The sequence below is a fragment of the Amphibalanus amphitrite genome, unplaced genomic scaffold, assembly GCF_019059575.1.
Source record: "Amphibalanus amphitrite isolate SeventyFive unplaced genomic scaffold, NRLGWU_Aamphi_draft 000206F_arrow, whole genome shotgun sequence".
In the NCBI taxonomy this organism is placed as follows: domain Eukaryota; kingdom Metazoa; phylum Arthropoda; class Thecostraca; order Balanomorpha; family Balanidae; genus Amphibalanus; species Amphibalanus amphitrite.
Genome location: NW_024881701.1, coordinates 1 through 26,037, shown reverse-complemented (window position 1 = coordinate 26,037; position 26,037 = coordinate 1). Strand labels below are relative to the sequence as shown.

At 51.2% G+C, this 26,037-nt stretch overlaps 1 protein-coding gene across 1 annotated transcript in view; it reads left to right on the top strand.

Annotated features, from left to right (window-relative positions):
• Nucleotides 1–25,939, top strand: part of LOC122385030 (titin-like) — a 60,089-nt gene extending 34,150 nt beyond the window's left edge. The window contains 41 exon segments of the mRNA XM_043372986.1: nt 5,546–5,684; nt 6,199–6,318; nt 7,262–7,398; nt 7,960–7,965; nt 8,737–8,873; nt 9,047–9,305; nt 9,629–9,880; nt 10,182–10,325; nt 10,642–10,893; nt 11,588–11,593; nt 12,428–12,571; nt 12,860–13,117; nt 13,263–13,406; nt 13,754–13,972; nt 14,210–14,386; nt 14,580–14,638; nt 14,790–15,263; nt 15,468–15,686; nt 15,898–16,092; nt 16,346–16,526; nt 17,568–17,683; nt 17,862–18,037; nt 18,331–18,442; nt 18,662–18,927; nt 19,148–19,284; nt 19,796–19,876; nt 20,219–20,358; nt 20,496–20,620; nt 20,886–21,022; nt 21,299–21,452; nt 21,659–21,792; nt 22,039–22,181; nt 22,456–22,716; nt 22,956–23,142; nt 23,892–24,082; nt 24,359–24,426; nt 24,724–24,805; nt 24,947–25,105; nt 25,276–25,329; nt 25,331–25,565; nt 25,791–25,939. Coding sequence (XP_043228921.1) covers nt 5,546–5,684; nt 6,199–6,318; nt 7,262–7,398; nt 7,960–7,965; nt 8,737–8,873; nt 9,047–9,305; nt 9,629–9,880; nt 10,182–10,325; nt 10,642–10,893; nt 11,588–11,593; nt 12,428–12,571; nt 12,860–13,117; nt 13,263–13,406; nt 13,754–13,972; nt 14,210–14,386; nt 14,580–14,638; nt 14,790–15,263; nt 15,468–15,686; nt 15,898–16,092; nt 16,346–16,526; nt 17,568–17,683; nt 17,862–18,037; nt 18,331–18,442; nt 18,662–18,927; nt 19,148–19,284; nt 19,796–19,876; nt 20,219–20,358; nt 20,496–20,620; nt 20,886–21,022; nt 21,299–21,452; nt 21,659–21,792; nt 22,039–22,181; nt 22,456–22,716; nt 22,956–23,142; nt 23,892–24,082; nt 24,359–24,426; nt 24,724–24,805; nt 24,947–25,105; nt 25,276–25,329; nt 25,331–25,565; nt 25,791–25,939 — 6,629 coding nt within the window.
• Nucleotides 25,940–26,037: the final 98 nt, after the last annotated feature.

Here is a 26,037-nt window from a genome sequence, read left to right as displayed (position 1 = left end):
GAGGTTCTCACAAAGTTCCCCGAAAAGCCAGAGGTCATCCCCGCACCCGAGCCTGTCCGTTTCACTCCAACACAGTTTGTGCCAGCCCCGCCTGCACCTGAAGAAGCAGCTCCACAGGAAATGCCGACAGAGTCAAAATTGCATGCTGTTAAGCATGTGGACAGTCCCAAACCAGTTCGCAAACAGGCGCCTAAAGTGACGTCGGGTGTAGAGTATCCATTTTCTAACGAGGCAGTTCCACCTGTGTCATTCACCACTACTGAGAATGTTGTCAAATCGGAAACTATAGTGCCCAAAGCACCCATTACGGTAAAGGCCCAGCCTGAAATTTCAACAAAATTCGGCTCAAAAGAGGAAAAGCAAACGATAGACACTATTACATCTCAGCAGAAAAGACGTAAGAAGGAAGAGAAACTTATGAAAAAGTACGATGACATTGCAAAAAGGACAAAGCAAACAACCAGGGAGGAGGAGAAACGGGTCTTTTCGCCGTCGCCTGCACCAATGGAACGGACCGTTACTCCTACGTCGAACATTACCAAAATGTATGAGTCTAAGCAGTTCAGTAGTCGGACTGAGAGCATGCATGCAATCCCAAAACCAGTCCCTCCGCCCACACCAACTTACTCCACAAAAGAGACCAAGAGCAATCTGGAAAAGCTCCAACAAACAAAATCGTCGGAATCCGCCCAGCCATCTGCGCCCATCTTCCGACCGCCTGCCGAAACTAAACAACAGAGCGAGCTTTCTCAAACATTCGAGCGTACAATGACGTCTCAGTCGTCGTCGTCGTGGCAGCAGTCCACACCGTCGGCCGGACCCTGGCCGACTGCCAAACCGGCGTCCGCTCCCACCGCGCCACCTCACAAACGCCTCGCCGGTAGCCACGCGACCGACGAGTCGCGAAAGCGTGAAGTCATCGCGAAAATAAGCAGTCAGCAGAGCGACCGGGCGAGACCAGTCACCGCCAGACCAGTGTCAGAGCCGAGTGCGCCGTGGCAGGAGAGCACAACACGTACCGAGAAGACTGAGAGCACACGTCAAACGACGGAACAAACGGTGAAAACGACAGACACCGTCCGTCCGACGCCGCACGTCACTTGGCAGCCAGTCCCATCGTCGAAGACGGAGACAAGTGAAAAGCGAGACACCGCTCACCTATTCTCCGCGAAAACCGACAGTGGTCTGTATCAGCGTCCACAGCCTAAGCCAACCCCACGCGTAATGGATGTGATGCCCCAGCAGTTGCCGCACACGCCGACCAGTATGCCGGAGCCGTATGTGGACCGACAAGAGACGTTCAGCAGCTCAAAGAGCGATGAGAAGACCGCCACTGGACATCGGAAGAGCGAGTCAGCTGAGAAGAGGAGTCACGAGGTGCTGCACTCGGTGACTAACCTTCCTGGGTCAAGCACCTCAAAGACCATGCAGCAGAGCTCGTATCAGACCATGTCGCAGTCCTTTGAGACGTTCGACCATGGCTTCCCGGCCTTCCAGGCCCCAAAAGCCCTCGAGTTCCCGCCGCTGTTAACTCCTGAGCCGTTCAGCGACCATTGGAGCTCCCTGGACCAGAGCATGTCGTGGCACGATATGACGGATCTGAGCTCTTCGCTAGATGAGAAAATCAACCAACAGCCTTCTCAGCCACTCCAAACTATACCAGCCTGGCAACCGAGCTGGAAAGCGACTGACGAAAAGAAAACATCGGAAGAAACATCTGGAAATTATCACCATAGTGAGCAAATAATTCCCATCGAGATGCCAGCAACTACCAGCGGCTTAAAAACAACGCAGTCAGCGATGAATGGTGCAAGCAAGCAATATCGACAACAGACGGAGCTCTTTCAAGATCATACACCTAGGAGTGTCCCATCATCTTCAACTTCATCATTTAAGGAAATGAAAAGTTCTAGTCACTTCGAACAAAGAAAAACTGACTCGTCAAGTAAAATGGAGAACAGAGAGCGGATCGTACCGATCACTCCTGAGCCGATATACGCTTCGCCGAGCCAGCCTGTATTGGGAACCCCGTTGAAAGAGGAAGAAAAGACCTCACAAGGCTTTGGTCGTTTTGAATCAACGACACAACAAACATCCAAAACGTCTAACGAAACGGTAATACCTATTGCGACGACATCAAAAAACAGTCTGGAGCGTTATCAAAATATTGCAGCAGCAAGTGCGCCTTCCCACAAGCCAGATGTTCCTCAACAGCAGCAATATCAAGAGAAATGGTACGAAGAACAACGACAGCAGGCAAGTCAAAATCAGACGCCATTCTCGAGGCCAGCTTACGGTCAGGCACCACAACAGAAAACCAATAGCACAATCCAACAGTCGACTTTCGAAAAACAGACAATGTCTTCAGGGCATGAACGCAAGATACCAGTAGCTATGGCACCAGCCGGAGCTCCACGCTTAGTGCAAAGTCAAGGTGATGCTGTTCACTCAGATCTGGTTTCGTCAGGAAAAGCTACTGGATCACCATTCGGTGCCTCTCCCTATGTTGACAAGCAAGAGACATCCTCACATAGCAAGAGTCACGAGGCGACCGGCAACGTGACAAAAGACACCGAGTCTTCTGAGCGTTCAACGTACTCTGTTCAGCGCAGCGGACCCAAGACGCTTCCTGGGCCGACACCCGGGTCCTCTGTAACGCAGAGTTCGTCCGAGGTGCGTCACGAGACGTCTCAAAGTCACACAGAACACACCAGCAGCTGCTGGCCGCAGTCAACGGTACCACAAGCGAGAAGCATTCTGCCGCCATCCAGCAAAGAAGCGAACCAAACCGTTTTCGAAACGACCTCTGCTACTTCAGGCAGCCTCTGGGGTTCCCAGCCAGCGATGTCTGGCAAAGAACCCACCAATCAGTTTGGAATGAGAAAGGCGAAGACCGAAAGAAGCAGGACGGATGAGTCAAAGAAGGACCAGCTGGCTCGGTCGGGTTCATCCAGTGGCAGCGCTGGACCGCGCTCCGAGTCGGCTTTCATGGAAAAACGCACGAAAGATGGAAAGAATGAGCACTACCAATCGTTGGGGTACACGAGCGGGGGAGACGTGGAGCATATCGAAGAAGCAAACCGCTCCATACGGAGAGAGAAGGAGAACATGAACGCCAAAAAGGTGGACAATAAGACGGAGGTGTTCGAGACAGAAGAGATGCGACCAGACGGAAAGTACAGGATTCAAAAGACCGTGGAGACCAAAACGGAAGAAGAGCTTATGCGGAGCAAGCAAACTGAAACGACTATCGAGACGCTACCGGCTATCGAACGTTAGAGTCAGCAATCGAAGGCAGTGTTGGGTGTCCTTTATAGCTATCAGTGAGACTCAGAGAAGACAGTCACCTGGCAGAGCACTGTAGCAAAAAGTGGACGGTATCACGTCGCACTATTGTTAAACTGCTTTTCTCGTTGAATGTTGAGTGAGCATTGCTTCTGTGGTGTAACGACTTTGTGAGCTGCAACTGCATGCATTAGGCATTATTTTTGTAGTTTATTGTGGTAGAAGTACGTGTATGCGCAATAACGATTGCTGCTTTTGATCCATTACACACTTCTAACACAAAGTCCCAATTTTGCCACAATTTTCTAGCGCATCAATTTTTTTTAGCTCGTCCCACTGACCGAAAGTGCAATTCCACCAAGTCTTTACCCAATATCTTTGCCAACAACGTCAAACAAGCGAATGCCCGGTCGTGGGTTAAATTGTCGCCGAGGACAAACGATGTATACGACTTAAACTATTTCTCGAACTTTCCGATGATATTAATGCGATAACTCGAACGAGCTGTCATAACTAGCTGATCGAGCTTCAGTGCAGTGTTGCACGATAGCAGAATGGAATGTTGGTGACTAGTACTGCAATAAATTTGTGGCGCAGTGCACCGTTTTTGCGGCCTGGCAGTCAGCAAAATGAAGAGAGATAAAAAAATGGAATATGTAAAAGACCAGCCGATGACAATAACGGTGCGTAAAAAAAGATTTAGTCAACTTGAAGCGAGCACTATAGACCACAAAGACACGCCTCAACGAGCGTCGATCCATAGGAGTACCCCAGAAAGGTGCCATTGAAATAAATACTGAAAAGTGTATTATACAAAAAAAAAAAGATACCGTTGCACGGTTGTCCGTGCGTCAAATCGTAAACGTGACAATTGAGTTCCCTGCGACACCTAAACTCTCCCCATCCCTCCCTGTCACCCCACCCTCCCCAAGTCCCCAGCCACCCCTTCCCGCCCACCACCTCTACCCTCCCGTCGCCTCCCCACCCCATTCCCTAGTCCCACCCTCCCGCGCGTAGTGCAACTCCAGCTCATTCATCTGGCCTCTCCTCTGCAGCTTTCTAGCACCGAGTGAGCTGGGTCCGAGGGGCGCAGCTCCCTTTTAACCGCTCTCGGGCGGCGCTGACTCACAGCGCTATTTCGGCTGCCGGCCCGGGCCGCCCTAAAAGCGGCCACAGCGACCGAGCTGGAACGCGCGCGAGAGACGGCGAGTGTCCAGATCTGAGTCTGTCGGCGGCTGCGCGCCTCAGCTCGCGCCGTGCCGCTGTCTGTCCCGACAGCGGACAGACAGCGGACAGACAGCGGACGGACAGACGGACACACGTCACGGCTCAGTTCCGGCAGATGGGCACACCTGTTGCACCAGACCGTCGGCCGTCCGTCTCTTCTCTCCGTCCGTCACCAGACCGTCCGTCTCCTTTCCGTCCGCCTCGCCCAGACGGCGGGGAAGCTCCCAGAGCTGACAGTCCCGGCCAAATGCGTCAGAGCTTGTTGACGTCAGGGAGGCTGGTGACCCCAGATAGGGTTCAACTCATCTGACGTGGCCACTAAAATGCGCCTGACTCAGGCATCTGAGGCGCTGAAAGCCTGGCGGCGAGGCAGGTGGAGCCGAGCATGACCAAATTGCGCCTCTGTTTTCCTCGGCGCGATGACTGGCCTTTCTATTCCTGAGCCGTGACGTCGATGGCACTCGAGGTGACGACGCCACCCTCTCGAGCTTGGCACATCGAACGGTCACTCCGAGCTGCCAGCATAGCCATCTCGCCCAATCTCCACCCCTCCCGGCCTGATCTGACAGACCGGGCTAATGTCAAGGACAAATATAGAGCGCACGCATCATCCCGGAGTTCCTAGTCGACGTTCAATCACCGCTCTCAAAGAATTCCTGGTGCTGATCGTACAATGGTTCACCTGCACTCGTTGAGGATTTCGCTGCCCACTCAACATGGAACTCGCGGTCCAAAGCTAACAACCTGATGATTAATGTGGTGACCACAGAAGGGTGGCATGTTTTGGAACCAATACAGCACGTCTTCGGTTGTCAAAGGGTTGAGAGAGTTGACCATCACTCACCTTGACATCAAAATAGCGCCACACATGTTTGGCTAACATCTATTCATGCACATTCGTTTTGTTAAATGAGTAATCATGGTTTGGATGTTTCTATTCATCAACTGTCAGGTTCGCGAAGGGGTGTCCGTTCGCTGTTCCGCTATGCTCGCTCCATTTCAGGCCGCTAACCCGACCTCTCCACCGTTACAGGAAAACAGGGCCTATGTCTGGACACGCTCGATGCCGCGCGACTGGAGAAGATCCGCAGTCTGGAGGCGACGGAGGCGATCCGCCCCGAGGAGGCCGCCCCAGAGATGCAGAAACCAGTCTTCACCACTCCACTCAACAAGTGAGCAGTCGGCAACAAACAGTTGACGGGAACGAGCACCGATACCGGGTGGGGAATCGCGTATTCACGCACAACATCTGTATTATCAATTTGCAGTCCTAAAACAACTGAGTGAACTAACTAAGTGAAGTTCAGTTATTAATTTCTGAGGAAGCGTTGATTGACCTACTGAAAATCGGCAGAAATAGGCATTATCGTGTAATATCATGACAAAACGCATGCTCCTTTATCCTTGACCTTGTCAGTCCCTTTCACGTCATAACAAAATCATACGAAGTTGAGATGTCGCATCTCACACCATCTTCCTTTTCCAGTCTCCACGCATCTCAGACTCTTTCAGCGCATTAGAACTTCAAACTGCCAGCCATGGACCCCCTCCTATTCTTACCACAAACAAACGCATCAGCCTGACACCCAAGTGTACCTGTGTTTATCAACATCCCTGCCGCGCCGTTAAACACAGTGCCGGTTTCCGTTTGGCGCTCGGTGTCCTGACCGGTCACCCCTCCCCCAGCCTGGAGAACCTTCAGGAAGGTCAGCACGCTCACCTCGAGTGCCGCCTGGAGCCCATCAACGACCCCAAACTGCGCGTGGAGTGGTTCGTCAATGGAAAGGAAATCCGGACAGGACACAGGTACGAACGGTAATAGGGGAGGCGGAGGGAGAGAGGAGACGAGAGCAATAAGAGGCCGGTGGCTGAGACGTCAGAGCATTCGCATACAATGCCGGTGACATCAATCATTGTGAATTATTCGGGCTAAACTAAATATTACGCTAAAATAAAATCATGCTGCAGATAGGAAACAATACATCGTGGCTGAAAGAACAATAAAGGTGAAGGGACAAAAGGAGATGGGGGCAATCTGAAAAACCGGCCGCACGTGCTCTCCACAGCTGTGCGGAAGTCATATGACCCGCTCCACCTACATCCCTCATTTATTACCCCGTAACCGGCTGGGACGACACGTGATTCTCCAAATCACGTGTTTATCTTTCCTGGCAGCGACCCACCCCCGGGTCGTAACGTCACGGGGTAGGTGCAGCACACCTGTGACGGCGTCACGGGAGGGGAGGGGGTGTCAGAGGTGACGCAATCTGCTGCATCGTCAGCTGCCCCAGCTGCGCCAGAGGGCGATAAGCGATGTGTTGATTTTGCCGGGATTCGAGCCAGGCTGCCACGACGGCAGCCAACCGATTTGGCACAGTGTTGGTGTGTAAAATAATACTCCCGTCCCAGGTCTGTTGCTATTCCCGGTGATTGATAATATGGAAACGACCGGCAAAATCAGATTAAACAAACGGCGTGCCGTCGGAAAGGGAAACCGTCTTCCCTGATTCATTATTACGCCCTGCAAAATCAGTTCTTCAATATAGACCACTGACCAGCGAACAAAATATGTACCGATGTTTGTTATGAAAAGCTTTCTAAACCTAATCACATTACCCGACACAGAGGTCCACCCATGGCCATGTTTAGCTCAAAATGCCAAATGGACTACGAATTCTGCTGAAAGAGCCATTGTGGTTTTTTTTTCGTATCTTCGCGGCCGATAATGCACCAATTGCCTTGCCTTCAGGTTCCGGACAACTCACGACTTCGGCTACGTGGCGCTGGACATTCTATATTCCTACCCGGAGGATTCGGGCACCTACATGTGCAAGGCCACCAACGAGCTTGGAGAGGCCGTCAACACATGCACGATTCGGGTCAACGGTGAGTTTGGGGGACAAGAATCCGTGCTCAGGGGCGGGAGAAGGTGTTGGTGCGGTGACGTGAGGAATAAGATGTGCTGTCAGCTAGAAAATTAATACAAAAAGCAAACCGTTATGTCATGGTCATTCAACGCTATGCATGAAGAGATGTCGAAGTAAAACTTAAATTTATCAAGCTGTTTTATCGCATGGTCCTACCTTCAGCTCAACGTTGTACATATTTACTTAACACTTAGGAACACACACCAACATGTATAAATTCACAAGTATAATATGATTCACATAAAACCTAACATGCGCAGTGCGCATTCATTACATAACAAGAAAACCATGACAAACAATCGTCCAGTGTTTATGTTGACAATTTACAATGCAGACAACTGTGGTTCCTTGTCTGGTATGGTATGTCCTGGAAGCTTGGTGACTAATTGTTGGTAACAACTGTGCGTTAATGTCCGTTAATGCGTTGTACGTCTAAGCGTTGTTCTGCTTCTTCGATTGGTTTGGCAAAGACAGACTGAGGAAGATAAAAAAATCATTAATTATCTGTCCTTTTCGTCAGATCGAGGTACGAGACAACACAGCAGGTTTGGTTTATGTGCTTTGTTCACTTGGAGTTCCGCATCGTGTAGATTTCTTCTTTCTCCACAATATCAACTTGCATCTGTTCTGTCAGCATTGATTCGTGCAGCTTTAGAGCTGAAAAATTGCTCAGAAAATCGTGCTTCTAAGTGACTTTTCGACGTCTCTTTAACTTCGTGACAACTGTTTCCCTCTTCCTTTTTGTTCCAACTGTTTTCGATATTTTCTGCCGTCTATTCAACTTCGATTTGAACTGTTAATGATGCTTTCTTTCACCTCAGGCATCCTTCCGTTAAAAAAAAACTTCTTCGACTATTTCTATGCTGAATGTTGTGCCGTGCTTTTCATTTGTCAAAAGTAAGTGCAATGCCCCAGTGACGGTCAGCGCACTTATTTGTTTAACCGCCGCGAGCTGTTGAATTCGCCAGCGCTCAACTGTGCCTTGCGGTGCAGTATGCGATCAGGCGCCTACCACTAGTGTCATCTAGTGACGAGAGCGGGAACTGACTGCCCAACCGCGCCGCCAGGCAGCGAGTAGCTGACTTTTGTCATTCTCGCTTTCCGGGCTTCGAGTGGCGAACTTTGCGCAAACATCCACCACTAACAAAAAAGGAGCACAAAGGAACAAATAAGAAGCTCTCTGTCAAGATAATTCGCGTCCAAACATAGCCGTTGACTCCAAATTTCATCCTCCCGATTTTAACGACTTGCATGAAGGTGTGAATTTCACGTACTGACCAACTGACATGCCCCGCAGCACGCCGCTCAATCTATCTGGATACACAGCACCCGGAGGGCTGGCAGAAGATCCGCGACCTCGAGTCTCGCGAGACTCAGCGCCCGGAGGAGGCGGAAGAGCCCAAGGAGGCGCCGCGCTTCGTCCAGGAGCTCCGGGTAAGTTTCTCACACGATATGTTGAGAGAGCGCTTGACGCAAATGGGTTGCTTTGAAGACAGGAACAAGTTGGTTGCGGAAACAGACAATCCCACAAGCCATTGGTCATGGTATGATTACATCGACATCTGAAGGTAATTGGTCAAAAGTTCACGCCCCTCTGCGTCTCACAGGGTCAGATCCAGCTGGCGGAGGGTGGCTCAGCGCACATGGAGGGTCGCATCGAGCCGCTGCACGACTCGGACCTGCGCGTCGAGTTCTTCCACAACGGGAAGCCGCTGCAGTCGGCGTCGCGGTTCCACACGACGTTCGACTTCGGCTACGTGTCGCTGGACATCGGCGGCCTGGTGGAGGAGGATGGCGGCGAGTACACCTGCCGCGCCGTCAACAAGGTCGGCGAGGCCACATCCAGCCTCACCATACAGGTTCTCGGTACGTATACGCGGAAAACCGACTGCAACACCGATCCTCATGGACCAGTGCATCGATCTACGCCGATCTTCTCACTGGTCTTTGTACATTATCATCTTCACAACCACCTTCATCAACTTTCACACAGCTCGCCATTGATCATTATACATTTTATTAAAATACTCTGGATCCTAAACTGAGCGCTGTACAATGTACATCGATCAAGGATAGGTTACTAATGAACTCTGAAACTCCTGAGATAGACGCGACATTCACCCTAACTCACCTACTAATCACGTGGAACGTCATAACCAGCGGCTTCATCGCCATGTCCATTCCCGCAGACAAGGAGAAGATCATCTCGTCGACGCAGCACCCGGAGGGTCTGGAGGCGATCCGCCAGCTGGAGCAGCGTTCCCCGGAGGTGCGCCAGGAGGAGGCGGCCACCTACCAGAAGCCCATGTTCACCCAGCCCCTGCAGAGCGACAACCGCCTGGACGAGGGACAGGCGGTGCACCTGGAGGCGCGCCTCATCCCCGTGGGCGACCCCAAACTCAAAGTCGACTGGTTCAGGAACGAGCAGCCGCTTCAGTTCGGTGAGTGAAAGCGGAGACGAAGCATCGTGAGGTGATCAGGGACAGTTCTTTTTGAATGAGTTCCGTTTTTACATGACACCCTAATAAGTGTCGATGACATTAACAGGCAAATAATTATGGTGTAACAATTCATCTGGAATAAACCTTTATTGCTATAGCGTCCAATAATATACTAGATGCCGGCAGCGCTGGCGCGTTGCCTTGGGCCAGAATTGGAGGAATGGTATGTCTTGGTATGGAAATGAATTAACCCCTCGTTCTCTAATAACCACAACCTCCTATCGCCCTCTCCTTCCCTCAGGTTCCCGGTTCAAGCCAACGCACGACTTTGGCTACGTGGCGCTGGACATTGCCGGTCTGCGACCCGAGGACGAGGGCGTCTACTCGTGTCGCGCCACCAACGAGCTCGGAGAGGCCGTCACCACCGCCTCCATCCGCATCAAGTGTGAGTTCGCGGGAGAAGACGTCACGTCACAGTGGTCTGCCTGTAGAGCATGTTATCTATGGTTGTCACGTGTCAGGGAGGAGGATGAAAGTTACGTTTTCTATAAGTGACGTTTCATCAAAGGATTAATAAATCGTGTTGAATCGTGGTTAGTTCATCGCGATTTTCAAGTTGTATATCGTTGCAGGACGCAAATTGAAGATACATACCCTAAAACACAAAAAAGGAATATGATATACTTTGCGCAGATAAGAATCGCTAAATAGCGCAATATAACTAGCGCAAGACCTCTGACATGATCGGTGCACATCCCCAGCCGAGGCCAACATCGTGCTGGACACGCAGCACCCGGGCTCGATGGCCAAGCTGGCCGCGCTGGAGCAGAAGGCGCCCGGGGAGCCGGCAGAGACCGAACAGGAGTTCGAGAAGCCCGTGTTCACCATGCCGCTCACCGGGCCCACCGAGCTCATCGAGGGTCAGCACGCGCACTTCCAGGCTCGCTGCGTGCCCGTCGGTGACCCCAGCCTGCGCTTCGAGTGGTACTGCAACGGCGTCGAGCTCAAACTCGGTGAGATCTGGGCAGGTGCATGTAAGACCGTCAGTGGAAAACTTCGATTTTTAGTCATGACAATGGAATTCATGCATGTGTACGAGTACCTACGCTACGTCATTGTATTCCGACTCTCGTAGCATTGGTCAATAATCACTTAGGAAAATGCTTGATTTTTTATTTTCTACTTCGCCTGACTTGTCACTTTACACCTTATTGCATCGGAAATAGACCTTTGTACGTACACGGAGGTCTATGCATCAGCCATATGACATTCTGCCAGCGATGACGCACGAGCCGAGATCACGTTCAGGTGCTTTAATAACAGTAGTAGTCGTAATAAATGACATGTAAATATTAAGAACTTACCAGCCTATGGTCGACCATATAGCGTACGAATATAACACGTTGTGAATATAACCTGAGTCCAAGTTATATGTCAACATCACGAAATTATCAAGGAACATTCCCACTAACTCGTAACAAGTGCCACTAGGTTGATGTCCCTTCACACCTTATATTTTCGTCGGTTGTCCATCACAATCCCATTGTTTTCGTAGCAGTCTCACTGGCCATTCATAATGTTTTGTTGAGTCGTTGTCCGTGCATTATAATTTTCACTTTTTGTTCTGTAGATGTGTTGTGGCTGTGAAGGACGGATTACCACAGACCATCGACAAAATACTAATAGTGTCTACCCTTATTTTGCCAGATGGAGGTAAATTCCAGAGCTGTCAGGTTTGGTTTATTTCAGTGACACTCTTCTGTTTGAAACTGTATCTTCTTCTCATCCATCTATATACCTACTATATTATCTTCTTTGAGTGTTTATATCTGTTAAACAAGCGATTGTTCACATGTATCTCCATGCACAATTGTGAACTACGAAACGAGTAGTTCTAGAGCATAGCATATAAGTAACAGCATGCTACCAAGAAACATGAAGTTCAACGGGCACTTCATGGGTGTGATGTATTCTTTCAGGCACACTTGCGTGACAAATCTACATTTGATGCATTTTTAAGCACAGTCTGCTAGGCTTGACAATCTATATTCAACGGATTGTAAAAATGATCGTATTTCGATTGATACGAACAAAATAAATCCATTTTTCGACACACCCGATTTGTGCTATGCAATCCAACTCGTGCAGTTAGCTGAGCATTAGTTTGACGCATGAAAATAGCTCGTAAAGATGCATGTGTCCCTTTCCTCGAGCTTGGATCTTCCACACACATCCGAACATTTAACAGTTGGACATGTAAGGCGGAACATTTTTAATAAGTTTTCCCTTGATAAGATGTCTCGCTCCCGTTTCCGTCATTGACCCTCCCCACAAGGTTGCAGCTCACATGAAGGCTACCTTTCACGCATGATCTTAGCCAGTAGCATTGAAAGCCCATTAAGAATTTTCCCTCAAGTTTCAACACTTAGTAACCAAAGCCAAGTTACATACGAATCATTGCACTTCATAGTTCATATACTAACGCACAAAAATACAAGGGACAACTTCAAACGATCCTCATGTAACACCACCACGTGTTCTTCATAGGCTCTCGCATCAAGGAGACGCACGACTTTGGCTTCATCACGCTGGACATCATGTCTGTGATCCCCGAGGACGCCGGCATGTACATGTGCAAGGCCATCAACAAGGCCGGCGACGCCGTCACCACCACCTCACTGCACGTGCACGGTAAGTGGTTCATGTCGGCTGGTGATCCGTCACCAGTGGGGGTACCTTGGAACTTTGCGTCCTTACGTGCAAGCCGAGGAGCAATGGTTTGGCTCTTGTGAAAAAGTTGGCGTCCTATTTGTGGTAGCCACGGTAGAATTTTAATCGCAATAATCGCTATTGGAAGTCAGCAGCATACAAAGACAATATAATTTAGCAATTGCCAATGAGTTCCAGGTAGCCTCTTAATTTTCACCTGCCTTTGGATGACGGACGTTTCTCTAACCTTCTCATTCCCTCCCCACGCAGACCGCAGCAGCGTGCTGGGTGACGCCATCCACGCCACGGCCTGGGACAAGATCCAGCTGAAGGAGGCCGAGATGAACCGCGTGCCCGAGATGTACGTGGAGGAGCGACCGCAGCAGGCGCCCGTGTTCACCACACACCTGCAGAGCCACGACCGGCTCACTGAGCAGCAGAGCGTCCACCTGGAGGCCACCGTCGAGCCCAAGACCGACCCCAACCTGCGCGTCGAGTGGAGCAAGAACGGCGTGCCGCTCATGACCGGTCAGTGCGGCAACACATTTCTCCATTTACCGTAATTGTCATTAATTCTACGGCAGTTCACAAGGTTCGATTCTAGCGGTCCATTCTTCCTTCCCTGTAATGCCGTTGGTTTAGCGCAGCTGACGCGTCTTCCTCTGATGCACAGGCGCGCGTCTGAGGAGCACGTTCGACTTTGGCCTAGTGACGCTGGACATCATGAGCCTGCGAGGCGACGACTCGGGCATCTACACGTGCCGAGCCGTCAACCAGATGGGAGACGCCGTCTCCACATGCACACTCAAGGTCGAAGGTAAGCCACATCGCTAGATGCTTGGAAAAGAGGCTTAAAGCGCAAATCCGGATGCAGCCGTTTGCAGCCGTTTGCCGATCACAAACCTATCAGAGCTGCTTCTAGCATTAAATACCTATGCGTTGCTAGCGTTCCTATTATTTCGGAGAATAAGCTTTGGGCAGAAGTTCCAGTTCCTTCATCCTTCTCCACTATTCCATGACTGAACTCCAAACATTGTCACTCTAAAATTTCTGATGGTTTGCAGACAAACACTGGCTGCTGGGTCAGTCTCAGAGGCCCGAGGGTACTCCACCCTACACCCACCACAAAACACACCACCTCTGACCCTGACCTCTGACCGACAGACAAGCACTGGCTGCTGGGTCAGTCTCAGAGACCCGAGGCGCTGCCGGCCATCGCTCAGCTGGAGCTGGGACGTGGCCCGGCCGAAGCGACCTCGCCCGATGTCACCTTCGAGCTGCCCGTCTTCGTGTCACATCTCAACGACGTGCAGTGCAACGAGAACGAGCGCGCCTGCTTCGAGTGCCGCGTCGAGCCGGCCAAGGACCCCAACATGAAGATCGGTAAGCGAGAAAAAAACATCTGCTTCGCCGCATTATTATATTTGATGTAGTTAATCGGGATAAAACCCAAGTTTTTTGTTTGTTTTACGAGTCTCCTAAAGTTTTAATTTTACATCCAGTGTTTGGCGGAAACTTTCAGCTTAGCAACGTTAGAAAGTGAAGAGGCCCAGGAGACTTAATACGACAATTGGAAATACGAGACAATTGAAAATACGGAACTTTTGCGTCTCGCTTCAGAATGGTTCCTGAACGGCGAGCCGATGAAGAGCGGCTCCCGTTTCACGACCCACTACGACTTCGGCCTGGTACAGCTGGAGATCGCCGACACCCTGTCGGAGGACGCCGGACTCATCGTCTGCAAGGCCACCAACCAGAAGGGCTCGGCGCAGACCACCGGCACACTCCGGGTCAAGAGTAAGTTACAGCTGGAGGCACTTCGACTAGGACGGCTTGTGGGACAATGAACGAACTGTCGCATGTAAAAATGTTGAGCGGACGGATGCTACGAATTACGATACGGATCGATGCAGCTTCAGAAATCAATCATGCTGGTGCATTGTAATTCCGTGAACGAAAAGGTTTCTATTGACGCACGATGTCTTCGCAGGCTCATCCGAAATCTTCAAGGAGACTGGAGAAAAGCCACGCTTCGTTACACAGATACAGGTAATAAGCCGTGATAAGGTAGCTGTGAGTGAACGGACATCTTGAAAAAAACACATTGTTCGTAACATTACTGCTAACGCATTCTTGTGACATTTAGGTGTCCACAAACAGTTCTATTCGATCTATAAAATCACATTTGCCTCTTCCTCAGAGCGTGGAGAACCTGCAGGACGGCGACTCGGCGCACTTCGAGTGTCAGCTGGAGCCCGTCGGAGACCCCGACATGAAGGTGGAATGGTTCCACAACGGCGCGCCTCTGCGCCACTCCTCGCGCATCAAGGCCGTCTCCGACTTCGGCTACGTCCTTCTCGACATCGCCTACGGCCAGACGGAGGACTCTGGCGAGTACGAGTGCCGCGCCACCAACAAGCACGGCTCGGACAGCACGCGCGCCACGCTGCGCTGCCAGGGCCGGGGCGGCGTATTCCTCGACTCGCTGCAGCCGCAGGCGCTGAGACACATCTCCGAGCTGGAGATGACGCCAGAGGTGGACGGAAAGCCCCCGGCGCCCGGCTCGCAGGCGCCCAAATTCACCAAACACGTCACCGAGATCACCAACATGGTGGAGGGCCACTCGGCGCACTTCGAGGCGCGCCTGACGCCCGTACACGATCCTGACCTGACGGTAAGAAAGGGGAAGGCTAAAATGCATTGAAATTTATGAACGAAAATTGTGATTACGTAATGTGCGAATTGGCTGCTGAGTTTTTCCTCAAATCACTCTCCAATAATTTTAAAGTATGGTTTTTAAAGTGTTGTTCAATCATGTCGAGATGTTCACAGCAATCGCATGGCAATCCATTAACTCATTTGACGCTACCTTCAACAGGTGGAATGGTACCGCAACGGCGAGAAGCTGCCGAGCGGCCACCGTTTCCGGACGTTCCACGACTTCGGTATCGTCATCCTGGACATCCTCTACTGCTACGAGGAGGACTCTGGGGAGTACGAGTGCCGCGCCGTCAACAAGGCCGGCTCAGACGTCACCAAGGCCACGCTCAAGTGTGTGTCGAAGGAGAGCCTGATCTTGACTCCACAGATACCCAAGGTGACTGCGGAAAAAATTGTGTGCGTTTTATTGATAACTTCCATGACCGAATATCGAACACCCCTAAGGCCATATCAGCGCTGATTTACCCGTTAAATAAAAGTAAATGATGAGCTGACTAACAATTCGCTTCATCAAATACCGAAAGTCTGCGTAGCCAAACGCATCAGTATAGGGCATTTGACTTACGCTACTTCACTTTTCACCCCAGGAAATGAGCGGTGGCCTGGAGAAGATCCAGACCCTGGAGGACTCCACGCGGTTGACGCGCGAGGAGAAGGAGGACGTGACGACGCGCGTGGCGCCGCGCTTCACGGTGCCCTTCAACAACATCGACGACCTGCGCGAGGGAGAGAACGCCCACTTTGAGGCGCGACTCACCCCCGTGGATGACCCCAAACTGAAGGTGAGGCCAACACGACCTTCGGTAATACTGACGACCTCTTGCCGTTTGAAACGGTACCATATCAACGCTGAGTCCTGACCTTGATAAGGACATAATAGTGGCGTTTATCCGTCCCGATGCGCTTGCAAAGACATGCCTGGGCGCAGCAAATACATTTGTGTTCTTAAAAAAGGGGCAGATCTTCTCGAACCATTCTCCGTTGATCAAGGACAAGCGAAAATCCTTACCATCTCACACTGTGCCGATTTATCAGACGGAATGGTACCACAACGGCAAGCCGATGAAGGCGTCCAGCCGGTACCGCACCTTCTGCGACTTCGGCTTCGTGATCCTGGAGATCTCTCCGGTGTACCCGGAGGACAGTGGCGAGTTCACGTGCCGAGCGTTCAACGAGGTCGGCGAGGCCACCAGCACCGCCGTCATGAAGTGTTCCGGTGAGTGGGACAGCGGGCGACGCGACGGCGGAAGGGGGACGGGACTGGGGACAGATGGCCGAGAGAAAAGGAGGCTGGGGGCAGGATAGATAACTTAGCCTCGAATTTATGTCATGGGTACATCGATAGTCATTATCATGTATTTGAAACCAATGAGTATCGGTAGCCGTCCGCAAAGCACGTCAAGTAGCGTGTGGTCATACGGTATCTAAGCTCTGTTCACTGCAACAATGCAAGTTCGAAACAAAGTAATTTGTCTGATCTGAGCTCGGTAAAAGGTGAGAACCGGCATTCATGTGATGCGAATATTTGATATTTTTACTGTTCCATTTCGCCAGGTCCAGGTAAGCCAAGCAAGCCAACAGGTTTGGTATCACGGTAATGCCACGTGTTTATGCCCTTGGCTTTATGAGCCCAACGCATTATTCTTCGCTGTATCTATCTCGCACAGAGAAGAAACAAACTTCGTCTTCGACCTGTGCTGAGGCGCTGAGTGTTTTTCAGAGCGTGTTTGGGGAGGGTTTGGAGCCGCCACAGCTTGTGTTTGACGGCAGAAGAAAAGCTACATTTTGAAAAGGAAAGGCTTTGAGGTTGAACGATTTTGAGGTTGATACATGCAATTTTTGCATTAAAAAGTAGATATAGCTTTATAGTGTGTAATAGCGCGTGCTTCTTCATTGCCACTGTCCATCTATTCCTGAGAAGGTACTTGAACCATCGCTCATAATGAACAGCGATTTTGTAACACAACGATTTTACTATCGAGTAGCTGTTTAATAATCCCGGCGGGTAGCGACAGTACCAGTTGACCCGCTTACAAATATCTTTCATTATTTTCGGTGCGCCCGCGAACGTTTAAAAACTTGTGTCGAACTCAGCAGGCGGGTTTTGCAGTCTCGATCAGTACTTGATGTCTATTCACTGCTGAAAGCTCACATAAGCACATGCTAATTAAAAACATACGAAAAAAAGAAGCCATAGCAAGCTGTTGAATGGTACGTACAACCTAGTTGAGATCACTCGCTTGTAATTGTGTTGCAGGCAAGAGGAACATCATTCTTGAGAGCCAGCTGCCCAAGGGCATGGAAACGATGCAGAAGATTGCTGACCTGGAGAATCTGGGCATCAAGCCGGTCATGCCGGGCGAAACTGAGGAGGTAAGAGTGGTCTATACCCAAGTGTCAGCAAGACGTAGAAACGACTATACGACACAATTGCTGAAGTTACGTCTGATGGCAGCGCCACAGTGGGAGGAGTGTTGCCTGCCGAATTCATGATCGTTTACTTCCTCAAGCTTCCCCGGTACCTAACTCGTTTGCTCTATACTCGTCGCAGGGCGCTCCACCGCAGTTCCTGACGCAGCCGGCCGACGTCAGTCTGGTGGAGAACCAGCTGGCGCACTTTGAGTGCCGCCTCACCCCGGTCGGAGACCCTACCATGAGGGTCGAGTGGTTCCACAACGGACGGCCCCTGTCAGCAGGATCGCGCGTCCGCACCATCAACGACTTCGGGTGGGTGCTCGATGGGAGCATTCCTAGATCCAATCGGGGTGTTCACGCACAAGTAGAGATAATCTCTCCTTTTGCTACGTTAAGCTATTACGCCTACGAATCAAATGAACATCGATTCGAGAAATAGCATTGACATCGATATCTTGTAGAGTGTTAGTTGTTACGAAGTAAATGCTATTACGATGTCACCCTCATCGTACCCAGTATCCAACCTTCAAGTGCCACAGACGTCAAGAAATAATGTGATGTCCCGAGGAGGATCTGAGGAGTGACATCCCGCACCATCGTTTCAGCTACGTCATTCTGGAGATCGGCGGCATCTACCAGCGCGACGCCGGTCTGTACACCTGCAAGGCCGTCAACAGGCACGGCGAGGCGTCAGTCTCCTGCTCCCTCACCGTCAAGGTAAGGAGCGACGGGAGAACCGAATGGGTTAGAAGATCGCACTTACAGCAGATATCCAGCGTCCTAAGAATAGCGAAATCTGCATTTAAAAGGACAAACCAAGAAAAATACAACGAGCCACGGGCTCTATGCGAAATCGAAGGACGCTCTCCGCTGGAATATAATTGTGATTAGCCTCATACCTCATTTCACACCGCGTTCTCCCTCCTTTATCCGCAGGGCCGCCAGGGCGTCGTGTTGGAGCCGCAGATGCCACACGGCATGGAAGGTATCCGCAAGCTGGAGGAGTCGCTCTACCACTCAGAGCAGGTGCCGGTGGAGGACGCCGCGCCGCAGCCGCCGCGCTTCGTCACAGAGATCAAGAACCTCGAGTCTCTGTTCGAGGGCCAGCCGGCGCACTTTGACTGCCGCGTGGAGCCGGTCGGCGACCCCAGCATGCGCATTGAGTGGTTCCACAACGGACGGCCCATCGACGTCGGATCCAGGTCAGTCGGGAGCGGATGATGCGGTAAGATTACAACATAGACCTGTCGTTTGCTTCATAGCTTTCGGAAACGTCAAGGAACTTTAGGAAACTAGGGGATGTGCTCGTAGGAAACGCAAGAGGGTGGATACGTTTGGTCATGATTCGATCATATAAGTCCCTCCTAGGAAACGAATGTGTCATGATGTCCCTTCACCACGGAATCGCTGACGACGTCACAGGGTTCACTTCCTTGACGACTTCGGCTTCATCGTGCTGGACCTGGACTGGACGTTCCCGCGCGACTCGGGAGAGTACGTGTGCCGTGCCACCAACAAGTGGGGCACCGCCACCACCAAGGCCACCCTCATCTGCAAAGGTAAGGACGTCCCGACCAGCCTCGACAGTACGCAGCTGGCCCACGCAGACACAGGGGACTGACGCAACGCTCCAGTTAACATGGTGTGCCGTCTTGCGTGCAACTTAGAGAGGAAAATGTTACTATTTTGATTCAACAACAGCATTTTCCCTTTCAGCGGTTTAGTTGTATTTTTCCCCCAGCTAGATACTTATGATAGTTTGCTTCATGTTCGTGGACCCGTTAAATACATGGTTGCATGGCAATACCTCTGGTCGCAAGGCAGCATATTATTTCCCTAAATAAACCATAGGGTCGTTTTTAACGCTATACCTACCTTTGTTGTGCTGTTTTCCACCCACCCCGCATACACCGAGGGTCCAATTGTCACATGTTGTCTCGTCCCGTATTTGCCCTAGCATTTCTATCGGTGAATTTTATTTTCTCATCTAACCTCTCCGTGCATGCTCAGCTAATCGGCTTGGTGAAGTGTTGTGCTGTCCCTTATTTTCTCTCACACCGCGCGTTACAGACGAATTCCAGCGATATCTGGAGCATTACAACCTGGATCACCTCGCCCGGCTACCAGCGAGGAGGCTCTCACAGATACTTTGTAGGTCAAGTGGTGGACAGGAGTCGTGGTAACATGAAACCAATGCTTGTTTTCCGCGGACCTTGGATGGTATATGGCTTTGAACCATTTCGACTTAGCTCTTAAATTCGCTTGGATCGGTACCGAAATAAAATGACCTAAAAACAAATGTTTTATTTTCGTACCAGATTTAAGCCCAGCCAATTACAAATGCACGCAATAAATCGGGCTGCGGTGTCGGACATCTCTTTATCGTTTCAGCTACCTGACAAATATAAATTAAGAATAAACCATATAATCTATTCCTTTTTGCACCGTACTGTCGTTGTTCTGACCTTTCCAAATGTGTGACCTAATTTCTAGCCAAGCGGGACGTGGTGCTCGAGTCTCAGCTGCCCAAGGGCATGTCTGGTGACCGTCTGCGAACCCTCGAGGAGGGGCCCAAGATGGGCGAGCCGATGGCACCGGAGGCGGAGGCAGAGCCGCCGCGCTTCGTCAAGGAGGTGAGGAACTGGGATCGAAATGCAATCTATCGACAGGCCACACTAATGTGACTTGCGACGATTTGCTTGATGTCATTGTAAGATGTTGCTGTTAAAACTTATTTGACCAACAAATCACACGGACACGTCCGTTCCAGATTGGCAACGTGGACGTTGGCGAGGGTGAGACGGCCTTCTTCGACTGCAAGGTGGAGCCCAAGAGCGACCCCAACCTGCGGGTGGAGTGGTTCAGGAACGGCGTCCAGGTCCAGACGGGCCACAGGTACGGACAGTCAACGTCTCCGTGGCGAGCAATACAGCGGTTGGCGACAAGCCAACATGTGCTCATAGCAATGTCCTTTAGTGTTGAGGGTTGTGGGAGTGTAGTAAATTTTGAAGGGCTATGCACTTGCAATATCTGAGCTGATAACGAAAACCCTCGTGAGGCGAATGATTTGACAAAAAGTTGAACGCCTAATCCATTAACTCCCGATCATGGTGACCCCTCCAGCCCTTCTCGCTGCTGACGTGCCTCTCCTGCCCGCCAGGTTCCGGACTACGTTCGACTTCGGGTACGCGTCGCTGCAGATTCTGGGAGTATACCCAGAGGACGGCGGCGAGTACACCTGCAGGGCCGTCAACAAGGTCGGACAGGCCACCTGCAAGAGTGCACTGACCTGCCGAGGTAGGTCTTCGTCCACACACATCGTATCACAGCAGATGTTGAAGACAGTTTACTCACCCGTGGTGACTTTTCCAGGAGACTGTCGCCGTAGTTATGATTGAAATCCTGAAACAGAGAACGAAATCAGTTGTAAAAACAGAAGGTCGTTCTGGTGCCATCATGCCTGAATAATAAGCTCAGCGTGGCGTTCTTTGTTAAGCATCACATTCGTTACCATGCCAGCTATATCATAGCACTTTTCATGTTCACAACTAACATCACTGCGTTTTCCGGCAGCCATTTCGTCGGTGATCATGCTGACCCAGGTGCCGAAGGGCATGAAGCCCGCCGACTACCTGATGCAGATGGAGGCCACCCTGAAGCAATACACCTCGGAGATCCACCTCACTGAGGAGGATATCTACGACGCCGACCGCAAACAGCCGCCGAGGTACAGTGATCATCCTTCAACTGAACGGGGAATGGCACTAAACTAGATCGGGGCACCTGTTAAAATATCGACGTTACAAACTCGATTACGCTTATATCCAATGTCGGTCCATTAAAAAGAGCTACTGAAGAAGACAGGTATAAAGATGAGCTGCTGTTCCTACTAAGTTTGAAAGCTGTCTGACCATGTGTTCGCCTCGTACACAGGTTCGTCACCCAGATCCAGAGCCAGCCGAACTTGGTGGAGATGGAACAGACCAAGTTTGAGTGCCAGCTGGCGCCCGTTGGAGACCCCAACATGAAGGTCGAGTGGTTCTTCAACGGCAGACCACTGCCATACAGTGAGTTGATGCGTTAAAACCAGATGGGTAAAACCGCAAGAAGCACGACCTTGATCTCATAGAGTATTCTGTCGATGGTCTGAATAGGAGGGCAAACGGCATTCGGGGTATCTTCATAACAAGTACTCATTCATCAATTTGCGTTGCTGGCAAATGAAGTACGGGGTCTTACATATCAGATGTATGACCATCGACCTCCATGAAACCCCAATCAGCCGCTGACATTCCACGTATGTGACGTTGCAGAGAACCGCTTCACACCGATCTACGACTTTGGTTACGTGGCGATGAACTTTGGCTGGGTGTACCCGGAGGACTCTGGGGAGTACCTGTGCCGCGCCACCAACCTGTACGGCATGGACGAGACCAAGGCCATCATCAAGACTAAGGTCAGTAGAGGAGAGTGAACCGAAGGCAGGGTAGCGCAAGGGTTGGGAATGTCACGGAAGGAAATTGGTCCTATCATGGAAGGATAGGCTGCATCTTATTTGGCGATAGCACTAAGAAAACGACAACTTATCGAATCAAACCGTTCAGCATTCTCCGTCTTCCGCTCAACGGGTTGGACGCTTAGACCATCATTCAGAGGTCTCCGTTCTGTAGTTACGAAAATTTAAATGTAACCATTACCACCCCTACGTGACGGCCTCTTCCTTCCATCAGGGCAAGCCGGGTATCGTGTACGAGTCCCAGCTGCCGAAGGGCATGGAATCTGTCAAGAAGATCCAGGAGATGGAGTCCCACTGGAACCGGGCGCCCGACGCGCCCCTGGAGGAGGAGCGCGCCCGCGAGGCGCCCGTGTTTGTCACCAAGCCGGAGCCGGTGACGGTGAACGAGGGCGACTGGGCGCGCTTCTGCTGCCGAGTCACCGGCCATCCGCGACCCCGCGTCATGTGGCTCATCAACGGACACACCATCGTCAACGTGAGTGCCGAAAGCTGGTATGCTCGGTGGTATACAGCGTAAAAATAGTATCAGGAGATGGCGAATGAGCTCCGGAAGGTAGGCTTTTCGGTTGTGTTTTAATATCCATTTAGATGGAATATAACTATTGGCGGCCGGCCTAGGGGCGTAGCCGGCCTAGCCGCCGGCTACGCCATCACACCAAAAGCGATCGAAGCACGATACGAGCCAGGTAGTAACTTGTAATAAACCGTCCACAGGGCACACGCTACAAGCTGACCTACGACGGTATGTGGCGACTGGACATCCCCAAAACTCGTCAGTACGACCACGGCAAGATCGAGGTCGTCGCCCGCAACTCTGCCGGCGAGGCCTACTGCTCCTGCGAGATCAACATCAACGCTCGGCAGGACGACTACCGTGCCGTCCTCAAGAACTCGCCGAAACGTGAGTGGGCCGGGCGGCACGCCGCGCGCGCCATCCGACGGCGACCTGGGTTACCAGAGCCTCCCAGGTGGCCGTTTGTATATCGGGAGTAAGGGGAAGCAGAGACCAGCACATAAACAGCACGACTAACGCCGCTGGGCATCTCACACACTACACTTCCGTCACAGCGCTGGCCGCAAAACTGCCGCCGCCGCTCACTGACTTATTATAGCCAATAACACCGCCGTCTTATTGCTCAGCAGCGTTTGGAAGTGAACAGGTAAGGAGCCGTTTCAGGTGCATGAGTTTCCGTTTGCGCATAAACCTATTTGGCGGTTTGAAGTGATTTTTTCCTAGGCTTTGCTTTGTTTTTATTTGCTTTCTTCGAGCCTCTGTCGCCTGATAGAATGTGCGTCCTAACCCGTAACCGAGGTGTCATCCTCATAAAACTTTGCAGCTGGTTATGCTTACCTGCGTGAAATGCAATCAATGTGTGACCACATTGGGGCCGAGAAGACAACGGATTGCCATAACCGTTAGCGAATTTTTGGTGTCAGTTGATTGCAGAGTAGTGTTCTACGTGCGACTTGATGCTTTTAGACAGTGCCTCGTGATTTTAGCCATGTTACCCGACTAATGTCACTGTCCTCGTCTTTATATGTGACCACACCCAGCATTTGTGCCTTGTCCTTGAGCGTTGCCCCGCATGTGACATCAGCACCGTGCTGCCACCTGCCGCTGCCCGCGATAACTTGCAGTTCCTCTTTTAGCCTGGTATGACTATGACCTGCGACAATACCAGAGCGAGCGCCAAGAGGTGGAGACCGAGCGGGTCTTCGAAGAGAAAGTGCGGCCCGGCATATCTGTTCTCTATCAGGGAGAACACAGCAAAGTTGTGGAGGAGCCCGAGGCGCCCAGGCGGTCCAAGCGGGGCTCTGACGCTTCAGACGTCGGCAAACAGGTACGAGCGTTTTGTGCCAACTGCCAGCACATATCTAGCCATGCATTCAGCAGTGTGTTGCAATGCAATGAATATTATGAAGGGCTATCATGAAGCGTAGATGCTGCGATATCAGTTCAATCTCAGTAACATAAAAATAGCTCCGACTTTGAATGTGAAAGTACAAGATAAAAGCTTTACGAGAGCTTTACACGTTAATTATCGTTGAATGTGATTGTGGCTGGGGTGATGGAGTTCATGTCTAGAACGGGGATTGACGGCAATTTCACTCTGCAGCTGCCGCAAGAAAGAACCCCGCTCGGCTCTGTGGCCAAGGGCATGGCGGCTATCTACGTCCAGAAACTGTGAGTCGACCAACATGGGCTTCCACGATCACCGGTGGAAATTTAATTCATTTTGATTAATGTATCTTATATCAATCAGCATCAAATCAATTAACTCATATTGATATAACCATTGCAAATAATAACAGCTTACAATAGGTGCACAGCAAAACTTAGAATGCTGTCTAAACCACAGTGGTCTATGAGACGAGATGTGTTCATCTCAAACAATGAAGAGTATACCACCCTTAAATAGCATGGTATGTTTTCTCGCATATACCACTGTACTGATCACGCTTTCATGTTTGTTTTGTCCAGGGCTGAGGCAGGACAGAAGCCGGGAGCAGCCCGACCTGGCACAGCCTCAGCGCCCACTGAACCCGCAGCACCCGGAAAGGAGGTGAGCTAATCACATAAAAGGCGCCTGGTAAGAGTCGGACTGCAACAACGATCGTCATTACTGAAATCGAACACATTCCAGTAATAATGAAACTGTATTTTAGGCATCACGCAAACCACTTACGTCTCGTGTGTCTTCCAGGCGCCAGGCCGTGCACCGATCTTCACCCGTAAGATGCAGCCGAGCCGGGCTTTCGAGACGAACGGGGCCCGGTTCGACGTGGACTTTGTGGGCGTGCCACCGCCCGAGATCACGTGGTTCCGAGAGGACTTCCCGATCACGCCCAGCCACGACTTCAAGGTAAGTTGGTCGAAATATGGATTGTGTATCGCCACATTCATATGCCATCTGTGATCTGGCACTAGTCACAATGAGCAAAGGCGAACATGCAAGCAATTATCTATGCAGTAATGAACAATGAATATGCTACGATGTCATCTCACACTTTGCTGTCTTCGTCGTCCCCGCAGGTCACCACCACCGGTCGGCACTCGACGCTCGAGATCCGGGAGGTGTACAGCGAGGGACTCGGGTCAGTTCTCGTGCGTGGCCTCTAACGAGCACGGCCAGGTGCGCTGCTCCGCAAACCTGGTGGTGGAGGAACGTCCACTGCCGCACGGTGTCCAGGTGCCGCCCAACTTCACCCAGACCCCGCGCGACGTGCAGCTCTGGCCCGGCACCAAGGTTGTCACGTTCGAGGCCAAGCTGGCCGGAACGAAACCGGTCGACGTCTACTGGCTGAAGGTGATAGAGAAAATTGGCAGATTAGTGGAAGGTTGAAACGATTATGAAAGGTAGATGAACAAATACATTTATGAGAGTAATCTGAAAACCTTGAAAAAACTAAAGACACATAATATAAATGAGCGATGAGACGTAAACAAAAGGAGATTGAAATGTCGGTAAGGATTAGAATCGCATCTCTGTCAGCTCTCGCAATTTCCACCCTTCCTTTTGACACACATTGCCCTCCGTCTGTTCAGAGCGGAGGACCACGTGGAACCTGACGGTCGCCACAAGGTGGCCAGCGACCGGGACACCTACACGCTCACTGTGCTGGAGCCGACTGCCGACGACTGCGGGCCGATCGAGTGTGTGGCCATCAACGCGTCGGGAGCCGCGCTGCCAGGCTGAGGTGGGTGGGCCGTGCGCACGTTTAGAGGAGTTCGGTCACGACGCAGGCATGTGTCGCTTTTTGCTTGTCTGGGTGTGTTTTTCTCTTTTACTCAGTT